At 37.2% G+C, this 11,447-nt stretch overlaps 1 protein-coding gene across 1 annotated transcript in view; it reads right to left on the bottom strand.

The window, feature by feature from the left end:
* The window catches only part of CCDC171 (coiled-coil domain containing 171), a gene marked incomplete at its 3' end in the record, with an annotated part of 53,038 nt that overhangs the window by 20,647 nt on the left and 20,944 nt on the right, over positions 1–11,447 (bottom strand). The window contains exons 5-7 of the mRNA XM_009075629.1: positions 10,876–10,968; positions 9,380–9,540; positions 2,601–2,739 (exon numbers count right to left, since the gene is read on the bottom strand). Of these exons, the coding sequence (XP_009073877.1) occupies positions 2,601–2,739; positions 9,380–9,540; positions 10,876–10,968 (393 nt within the window). The remainder of the gene's footprint in view (positions 1–2,600; positions 2,740–9,379; positions 9,541–10,875; positions 10,969–11,447) is intronic.

Raw genomic sequence — 11,447 nt, 5'->3', positions numbered from 1 at the left:
CTTCCCAAACAAATACAAAAGTCTTCAGGAAAAATACAAAGCCATCCAAAGTGATAAAAATCTAATTCCACAGGGAACAACTAATACAACTCCTCAGAAAATGAGTATTTTTATTACATGTTCAAAACAGTCTTGCGGTTTGAAATCATTACAATGAAACAATTAAACAACCGGCTCTATGAATACAACAGTTCTTTCAACTGAGACGATCTATTCTGCTTTTACCTTTCAGTAACATAATGTCCATTTTGAGTACACCATTTAATACTGTTGCCATTACCAGAAACCTTGAGCATGAACAGAATTTTATCCTGAATTCTTGTCAGGAATATGTTTTACTAGGGAACACACAACATAAAGAAACACTTGTACCAAAAGCGACGGCTAACAAGAACTCAAGGTTTCCAGTAGAAAAATTTCAGCTTGACATTGTGTTTTATATTCACAAACAGCAATCAGTACTGACTGTACTTAGGGGAGGCAGTTGCTTTTGTCTCTTTGTATTCCTTTTGTGCCTGCTAAAATGTCTTTTTCTGGCTGACTAGGGCAGCAAGCGTCTTTTAATGCTTTAACGCTTTCATTGGAAAAGCTGTGTTCTCCCAAAACAAAGAGTTTAATAATTTTATTTTTCTTCAATTTATTAATTAACAATCTACCTAGGTAGTTTGTTCCATACACACCAAGACTATGTATGGAATAACTCCATCAACAGAAGAGAATATGCCTACAAATCTGAAGACTCTCAGATGCAGGACTCTGCTCCTGCTCACTGATTAGCACAATGCCTGTCAGCAGCAGGGAACAGACCACATCTACCTTCTATACTCATAGCTCCAAGAGAAAGGGAGAGGAGAAATTTGCGAGTTTATATTGGCTAAGTATAGAAATATTGCAAATGCTACTACACAGTGAAAAGAGAGAAGGTTTTCTAGATCATAGAATAGCCTGGGTTGGAGGGGAGTTTAAAAATTAAGATTATATAGTTTCAATCCCCCTGCTGTGGGCAGGGACACATTTCACTAAATTAGGTTGCTCTGAGTTCCATCCAACCTGGCCTTAAACACTTCCTGGGATGGGGCAGCTGCAACTTCTCTGGGCAACCTGCTCCGGTTCCTCACTACCCTCACAGTCAAGACTTTTTTCCTAATACCTAATTTAAACCTACTCTTTTTCAGTTTGAAACCTTTCCCCCTTGTCCTGTCAATACATGCCTTTCTAAAAACTCCCTCTCCATCTGTCTTGCAAGCTCCCTTGAGGTACTGGAAGGCTGCAATTAGGTCACTCCAAAGCATTCCCTTCTCCAGGCTGTACAATCCCAATTCTCTTAGCGCTTCCTCAAAGGAGAGGTGCTCCATACCCCTAATCATCTTGGTGGCTCTCCTTTGGACTTCCTCCAACAGGTCAATGTCCCCCCTGTGGTGAGGACCCCAGAGCTGGATGCAGTAATCCAGGTGGGCTCTCACCAGAGGAGAGGGGCAGAATCATCTCCCTCACCCTACTGGCCATGCTTCTTTTGGTGCAGCCCAGGATGCAGTTGGCTTTCTGGGTTGCAAGTGCACACTGCTGGTTCATGTGCAGCATCTCATCCACCAGCTGCCCCTAGTCCTTCTCAGCAGGGTTGCTCTGATCTGTTCACACCCCATCCTGGATTGATACCAGGGGTTGCCCTGACCCAGGTGCAGCACCTTACAGTTGTCCTTTCTAAACCTCATGAGATTCCCATGGGCCCACTTCTACAGCTTGCTCAGGTCCCTCTGGACATCATCCAGTCTTTCAGGTGTGCCAACTGCACCACTAAGCTTGATGTCATCTACAAATATGCTGAGGGTGCATTCAATCCCTTTGTCTAAATCATTAATGAAGACCGGTTTTTCTTCCCTTTGTTCCTACTGCTATGAAACAAGATGGCAAAATTGTTATTTAAAGTTGAGGTGGGTAAAGACAGTAGGAATGCCCCAACTAGTCATATAAAAGGAGAAATACTTCAGAAAATAATTCTGTAAGATATGTCCAATATGCCAAATGCACACCAAAACAACAACCAAAAAAACCCCCAACAAACTAAAAAAATAAACCCAACACATAAAAAACCCAACCAAATAAAAAAACCCTCTGCTTTTGTCACCTTCAAACAAGTCCTCTTTGAACAATTTTTACAGTCAAATGCTTCCACTAAAACCAAAACATTATGTGAAACAGAAATAAACAAGCCTACAATGGTAGCAAATCAAGCTTGAGGAAAAAAAAAGTTTGGGTAGAAAGACAGAACATTCTTCACACAAAATCATAATCCATAACTACAAATTACCTTCTTCAGTAGGAATGCAAACACCAGTTACTCTTGACTCATAGTCATACTTTGAAATTGCAAATAACTCTTCAGTTAAGTACATGGTGTATCACTTCAAATGCATTTGTGAATCGGCTTCTCAGTGTATTAGCTATATTCTTATTCATGTTTTACAAACAAAGTAACATAAATAAAATCAGAGTAGCACAAAGGCAGATTTCTTCCCCAGCTCAGCGTAACAAATGCAAATTATGTTCACAGTATGTTTAAAAAACCCTAAACAACAAGTGCCACAAGTCTTTTGTCTTACCATTGCAAGTTCCTCCTGTAATTCTCTGCAGGTTTTTTCAGTATTCCCTAGTTTTTCAGAGAGGTCTTTAATTACCACCTCCTTTTCCTCAATCACTTCTTTCATTTGGTTGTTTGAGGAGAAACACTCTCTTTCTAATCTGGAAAGTTTCAACATAAGAACATTTTTATCAAAATTCTTTTGTCAGGTATACAAAATACTTTTAGAAGATATTCAGTGGGTATTACACGGGTTAGCACATCATGTGGCTTCTGAAGCTGCTTGCCTTATTTATTTTTTTTAACTGAAGAAACTTATATATTCCTTCTAAGAAAGACTTTCAAGTTACGGTTATGTTTTTTCCATTTACCAAGTAAAGATACCTTGTTAGACTTCCAGTCATAATTTAATTTGATCACTTGGGCATGGCTTCCAAATTACATATAATAAGCAGAATTTACCATATTTTAACACATTAGTTCTATTCAGAAAGACAGTGTCACATCTTGCATGAACTCTGATTTCAAGTACAGAGCTTGCTTCCAAAGTTTCCATTTACCTGACCATACTCTACTCAGAATGGCATGACTTCAAAAGCACACTATCCAAAATCTCAAACAGTTCCTGTACTATATCAGCCCTCCTGGTACTCAGGAAAACAGTACATAAAAAGCCTGGTATGGATAAAAAGCAACTCATGAGAAAACTACAAAGCCAAACAACAGTATATAGGAGACACAGGCATGGGGAGGAATCCATGGAAAAATTTAGAAGGATTGCCTGCGTATGCAGGATGGCATCAGGAATGTCACCATGTGACAATGTTTGCAAAGGATGACAAAGTCAATGATTTTACCACCATGTTAAGGCTGTAAAGAAAACATGGACAGGCTTCTACACCAAACAGCAGAAGAAGGTCACCACACTCAATGCCTTTTTTGCCTCAGTCTTCTCTGACAAGGTCCTCGCCCAAGCCTTTATGATCAGTTAGCGGGCTCAAAACGGAGTACGATCACTAACGGTACATGAAGATTGAGTCTGAGATAACTTGTGAGAACTCAACCTATAGAAATTGAAGAGGCCAGCTAACCTACACACAAAGATTCTGACAAAGCTGGCTAATGCCACAGTGAGATTGCTCATTATCTTCATGATAGGTCAGAAAAACTGGGAGAGGTCCCTGGCAAATGGGGAAATGTAAAAGTCATACCTATATTTGGAGAAGGGCAAAAGGAGAAACCAAGGAACTATAAACCAGTTAACTTCATTTCAGTCCTAGGAAGGCTATGAAACAAGTACTTTTGAAACAAATTTCTGAGTTCATGAAAGAAAAAAAGGTGATTGGGAACACTCAGGGAGGATTTACCAAGGCTCAATAATGTCTGGCCAACCCAGTTACACTCCATGATAAAATTACCAGGTCTATGAACAAAAGTGCAAGAAGATTAAATCTAACTCAGCTGTAGAAAGGATTTCAGTGCTTTCTCACACAGTGTTTTTATAGCTGTGTTAGGACTTCAGTCTAGATATGTGAATACAACATTGATAAAAGTGGTTTGATGGTTAAACTCAGACGATAGTAGCTGGTAACAGGTGGAATACTGTAGCAGTCTGTATCAGAATCTGTTTAACAGCTTTATCCATCACCTGGATCAGGCCAAGAGTGCAATCTCACAAAGACTGCAGGTAACAGTGAACTGGGTGTAGGTAGATGATGACACAATACAATTGGTACCCTAAAGAGAACAGCTACCATTCTCTAGACAGGGAGGAAGACAAGGCCCCCTAAAGTGACATGGCTGGGAACTGGCTGGGAAGCAGGTATGCACAAACAGGACCTGCTAGCATGGTACACAGACACAAATTAGCAGCATGGCATACAAGGAGAGATAGCTAACAGCATCCTGGACTGTATTAATAGTAGCATAACCAGAAGATCAAGGGAAGCGATTAATCACTTTTTATTTGGCAGTCATTACAACACATTTAGGATAATGACTGGTTTAAAGTACACACATGCACCATAACACAGGGAAAAAAGTTTCAGGGAGCAGTCACCAACACGGTCAGGGTCTGAAATACATATTAAAAAACTGAAGGAACTTGACATGTCTAAGCTGGAGAAGAGATAACTGCAGGGTATATAAGAGGGCTCCAATATCTAAAAGGAAGTTATCAAGAAGATGCAGCCAGTCACTTCACAGTAGTGTTTGGTTACAGAATAAGAAGTGAATCCAAAGAGGTTCAGACAAGGAGAAACATTTTCCAAGTTAATGACAGTCAAACAATGGAACAGGTTCCCAGAGAGGTTCTGCCATCACCATTCTCCAGGTTTTCAAGACCTAACTGGATGAAACCCTGAGCAACCTCATCTCATAGCCGATCCTGGTTTGAGCAGTAGGTTGGACTACAGAACTCCTGCAATTCCTTTGAACCTGAACTACTCTTTGATGTAACTCTTAGCAGTAGAACATCCAGATGTTGTTAATTTCTTTGTCTCTTCTTGTACCTCACTAGAATTAAAAGTAATGCAAAGGGCTCAAAGTTCTTACAGCTTTGAAGATTTTGAATCAGTATTGTCACTTCCTGACTCTGATTGGTTTCTTATAGATAGGTGTGTCTTTTTAGCTGAAGGACTATTTCACCAGTCCTTCAAATACCTATGTGCTTCTGCATAAGCCTGGCTGATTTTTTTCTTTTAGCTGTAGATGGTTACTTCTTATTCCTAAAGAACTTGCCTGTTTCAGTCCCCCAAAGTAGCTTCTACTCCCACAGCCTTTGGAAACACAGCAAAAGCAGTTCCAAATTATTCTATGTCATGCTCTCACCCTTCAAAAAAATAAATTCACACAGAGACACAAATCCCAAGTTGCTTCCAATTTACATAGTGCTACTGGGTTCAGAGCTAATAAATAAATTATGCAACCCAGAAAAGCCTGTTTGCTTAGTTTCAGTTAATATAACCTTTTTTTTCTGAGAAAATAAAAAATTATGCAACCCAGAAATGCCCGTTTACTTTGTTTCACTTATTATAACCAGATTTTTACTCAGAAAATAAATTCTCACAGCTTTATACTGTTTCCAACTTTGGTATTATTTACCTACATTAAGTCCAGCTAAAGAGACATACCAGTGTTCTAGAACAACAAATGAAAGTCTTGAAGACTTTCACTTGACTAAGTCTTAACGACAAACTCATGCAACTCCTCTAGAAAAAGGAAAAATATGCCTGGATGCCAAACTATGGCTTAAAAGAAAAAGCCAAGATCTTGACATTGTCTGAAGTCCAAGGACCAGAGCCTTCAAAGGTAAGTAGATCAAAGGCTCTTATATTCTCTCTGAAGGTGTCCAGTGAAAGCAATCACTGGTATTCACCATGTTACTGAGACTTGCATGCTTCAAAGAATAAAAATGGCACAGGAAACAGATGAGGCAGTACATGCCCACCCCACATAATTACCTCAAGGGAACTGAGTAGATTTATGTCCACCTCAGAAAAAGCTTGACCTTCACTACCTATCTTTATAGATCTCTGGAAATTTAGGTGTCTGGACTAATAAATTTGTAAAGATAGGTAGTTCCTCTTTCTTCTGCTCTATTAACAAAACCACAAAATGTTTTAACTGCATTTTAACTGCTAACTTTCATGGAAAGGTTTGCATTCTCTGAAATCAGAGAAGATAATTTGCTTTCAAAAAATTCAGTTGGCAGAGGCTGCTAGGAGTAATTGCGTGAACCAACAGATGATTGCAAGGAGTGAGAAGTACTGTTTGGATATTAGACAATATGTATTCTCATATCCAATTAACAGACAGAACAGATGTTTGAAGTAGGCATAAATTCTGTTTCGTACAAAAAAAACCCCAAAGATAGGAAAAATATGCTTTCCTGAAAAGAAACATTGAATATAACTACACTGTTCAGATGAAGAAGGGAAGGGTTTTTTAAGGTTCTTCATGCATTTTAGCATCATAAGTACTTCCTTCTCTGTAAACACTAATATTCAAATTCCTAAGACAAATGGCACCCTAACTGCAAGAACTGTATTTCATAGTCTTAGCCACAACAAATACACATATACAGGTATTTCCCACAGCAATTCCAGACAAAGAAATATAGTCCCTAAAAAACCTTTTTTTTCCCCGAGGATGAGGGTTTTGTTTAAGAATACTTCCCATTTTTCAAAAAATATAATTTCCATGGATCAAAAATATCTTAAACACAAAATCCTTCAGTTCTAAAAGAAACAGCTTCATACATCCAGATAAAAGATTCTCATAAGGAACAAAACATTACTGAATCTACAATGAAATTCAATTTTTAACCATTATCCTTATGTTGGTCTGAATAATCTAATACAGGAAAGTATCTTTAGCAGTTTCTCAGAGACTTAATTGGAAAAATACTACTTATGGATATTCACCATTTTTAACTAATATTACTAATTTTAAATTTGAAAAGAAGATCTTGAGGTAGAACTTATAAAGTTCTAATGGTTTAGAAAACTCCTAAACAGATGTTAAAGCTACCATTAAAAATGCTGCTAATTAGCTTACATTTTATCTCCATTATCACCTCTTGATTCTCAGAACATATTCACAGTAACAGCTCCCTGACTGATTACAGAAAGCTTTGCTATGGCAGCTATCTTATAAGTCAGGACATTTTTTTCTAGACTGAAACCTTTTTCCATCTTAACAAGCATTAGCCAAAAAAAAAACCAACCTAAAAAGCCCCATGTTTCACTTCAGGATGATGAATTTGGCTGGTCTAACCTCAAATACACAGATGAACCTTGGAATATTAGCCCTAGAAAGAAGTGAAGAAATGGTCCAAGAACAAACACTGCTATAACACTAGTTTGTTTAGCCCTGAGAAGAGGCAGCTCAGGGGTGACCTCACTGCTCTCTACAACTACCTAAAAGCAGGTTGTAGAGAGGTGAAGGATGGTCTCTCCTGCCATTCCTGCAATGAGAGAACTAGAGGAAATGGGCATAAACTGACAGAGAAGATTCAGAGTAGATGATAAGAAAAACTTTTTCACTGTTACAGTGTTCAGGCACTGCAATAGGTTGCCCAGGAAAGTGGTGAAGTCACCAGTCCTGGAAGTATTTAAGAGGCTTCTGGACCTGGCACTGGAAGATATGGTTTAGGGTTTAGGGATTACAGTGAAGTGGCAGGGTAATGGGTGGGCTTGATGCTCTTAGAGGTCTCCTCCACCCTTGATGATTTGATGATTCTAAAAAACTTTTAAGCCTGGAGGGAAGAGAAAAAGCCTATTTGCAACATGAATTTTCCTACAGTTTCTGGACCAGACAAATATGGGAATCTACCAGAAAGAAAAGAAAAAGAAACCAATACCACAGACAAAAAACCTAACTAAAATGAAAAAAAAAAAAAAAAAAGGAAGATTAGTTCCTATTCTCTCTAGGAATAAGAACATACAACAACAAAAAAACCTCAGACCATGCAAAGTAGCTTATTATATAAAATTACTGATTCAACAGCCATTCCTCCAAAAAAGGCTGCTATTTTAGGGCAATAGAGAATCCTGAAATATATTTACTCGATTTCCCAGCTGTGCAGACTGCAGGCTTCCTGAAGCACCATTTTAGATTACTATTGAAATGCATTTCACACATTTTCCCAAATTTTTATCATAAAAAGTATTTCCTTTCCTTCGAGAAAAAACATTTTCATTTTCTAATGTGACTCTGGATTACCTAAATGCAGAGTCTTACATTTCGACCTCTTTGATCTTATTTTAATGAAGAGATCTAAGGTGTTTGTAATATAGCATAAGTTTCAACTATATTACCAAAAACATCTCTGTAACCATGAATATAGAAAGACACTCTCAGGCCACAGGCTTCCTCTTTTGTAGGGATGCCAGTTTCTTATTTTCTCCACTACTGATTGTATGAATAAGTCACATAGGTATTTATATACCTATGTGAACACACCCACATAATCCTAGACTGAAAGAGATGCCAACTCTGTCTTTTTCAACCCATTCTACTAGCTTGAGTCTCTTCCCACAGCCTCACTGTGCACCAACCACTTTATGTCTTCTTAAACTCACTTTTTCCCTAAGTTTCACCAACTACTACTCAGTCTGCTGTCTTCCAACATTCCTCTTCCTGACGTTTTCTCACCCCAATATGAGCTCAATTCAGCCAAGGAAGAAGACTTAGTACAGTGCCTCCTGTTACTGCCCAGGGAATATAGGAAAGCCAAAAACCATCTATTATCACAGGCACAGCTGAGCAGGAAAGGAATCCCGGGTAATTTCATCTGCTCTCATACACTTCGTCCCTTTTTCTATTTTTCGTTACCTAGTTAAAACTCATCACAATTATTCAAAAGCTGAAAATAAAGATTATCTACTATTAACAATACACAACTTCTAGACAGGAGTCTTAGCGATTCACCTACCTCACTGAAGTGAAAAGCATTTTCATAATAATGTAAGTGTATACAGAATTAAAAAAATCTGTTCTAAACCTGTTACACTACAACCAAACATACTGGAGACAGTACCCTAACATATCTATTTTTTTCAACATTTTTGCTTTGGCAAATAATCGGTCACAGATCAGTTATTTTCTTTACCCACCCAAAATATGTATGGTTATGGACCTGTTATTAATAGAGTGCCAGGTCCCAAACATTGGCTTGGTTTGGGACACTGCATCAGAGCATGTTGTTTTATACCGACTGAAACTGTAAGAGAATGTACACTATAAGCGGTACTCAAGCTGTCTGCTGCCATTTTACAACAAATTTAAAAGGAAACTTACACATTGAGTTTTTCCAAGTTCTTTTGGGCATTGTGTTTTTCTCTCTCATATGCATTTTCTAACTCTTTGAACTCTTTCTTGATCATTTCTAACTCTGAAAGAGCTTCGGCTTGTCTGTCTTTTTCCAAACGCACAGCTTCTTCAAGTTCTCGAATTCTTAACTGCAAAGTGATAAGAAAGCAATTAAAGCAAGTTAGGATCTTAGTGCTGGTTTATGTTCTGTTCTGCTTTACAGAAGAGTATATGCTATTAATTCTACATGGAAGCATATGCACATGTAAAAGTATTGAACACATTTTAATATGTAGGAATACATAAAGTTCAAAATGGAGACAAATAGATATGCTGACCAAAAGTATCTTCTGTTCTCTTTTGAGATGTCTGGATTTTTCCATTTTCAGTTACTATTATTACTGAAGTTTTCCAGAGGAATTCTATATTTTAAATAGACTTCTGAAAGTGTGGGATTAACAATAAAGGCTACACTTCCACTCAGGAAAAAAGCACACTTCAAGCTTGTTCATGTAGATAAACAAGGAAGAAAACCTCATTAGTTTTTCACCCATTTAAGTCTCTAACTTTAAGGAATGCTATTCTCCCAGTTTATTTGCATGTTGCAAAAGCAGAGAGGAAATTAAGCACACTAAACACTTTCTACTAGTTTAATCATCACTTTTAAAATTTAAGTGCATGTACATACAGAAGATCATTAAATAATAAAATAACTAAGAACGGCAATATTTGTTTTTGGCACTCAGAAAATAAGATTCCGAAGGTACCAAAATTCCCTTTATTTTTGCTAGCTTTTCAAAAGTCCAGTGTGAAGCGTTTGTTAGTTACTATGATATTACTAAGCAATCATCATTTAGCTTTTCCAAACTCTACTTTTTGATTTTAATAAACCATAACTGCTTTACTGAGTAAAACACTGGGTGGTACAGTTTAATAATATAAGAATTTAATATTCAAGTATATATACTACATTTATTCATCTAATCAATATTTACTGGTAACTGCAGATATCATAACTTTGAAGATGAAATGTACTCTGAATGATTATATTTGGAACTGCAGTCTCAGGATGCATTAAGCTCTTACCTCTAGAGAAGCTGGACATATGCACTGTATCTCCAAACAGCTCTAAGTGCCCATTCAAAAGATACAGAGCAGGATATTTAAACAGTAATACAGCATTTAGCTATTGTGAAACATTTTCTTTTCCCTGTTTAAATGCTAGTGGGAATTCTCAAACTTACAAATGTACCTTTTTTTTTGCTATTTATTCTGATTACCTTAAAGTTCCCTGAAAAGCAGATATTCTTCTATTCTCTCCTTTTACATATTAGCTACTACAATTCTGGTATTTATTGCAAAAAAACCTATTCAGTGTTTTCAATGAAGCAAGTAAGCGGTCTTGATGTTTTTGGAGCACTGTACCTTCACAACTTCAACAGTTTTACTGCAGACTTCTACAAAATATTTAACAAAAAGTCTACCTGGATGATCTCTGAATTCAAACTGGATTCCAAATGTGCTGCTCTCTCTGCTTCAATGCTTTCTTCCAGTTTCTTTGTTCTCACTGCAGCTGCCTAAAAGCATATTTTGAAAACATTCAAGTCCAGAGAGTTGATAACATGACACAATGTCTAATCTATTCATTTAGTATATTAGGACTCCATACACCAACATGATGTATCTGAACTACTTGCACTTTCGAATTGTGAAAACTCATACCATGAAATACATATTAAAATTGTTACAGATACAGGATATTAAATTAATATTTTCTATTTAGCTAAATATATTGATGCAGCATTATGCTATTACTGCACTTTTTATAATCAAGAAGCTGGGATAAGAAAGCAGAAAGATCAAGTTAAATATTCTACCTGTTCCCTTACTATTTGCTTTTTCACCACGGTAGTCATCTGAGGCAACATAACCAGACTGTATATTCCAAAATACAGTGTTATCTACAATTTCAAAAACAAGACAGATGAAGCACAGATCTTTCCAAAATCTGCTGGCTCTGGCACCTAATTTCAAATTGAGGTGCCCAGAACAGATT

Source organism: Acanthisitta chloris, unplaced genomic scaffold (assembly GCF_000695815.1).
Source record: "Acanthisitta chloris isolate BGI_N310 unplaced genomic scaffold, ASM69581v1 scaffold4670, whole genome shotgun sequence".
NCBI lineage: Eukaryota > Metazoa > Chordata > Aves > Passeriformes > Acanthisittidae > Acanthisitta > Acanthisitta chloris.
Note: the sequence above shows the minus strand (reverse complement) of the source record. Positions and strands in the feature narration are given on the sequence as shown.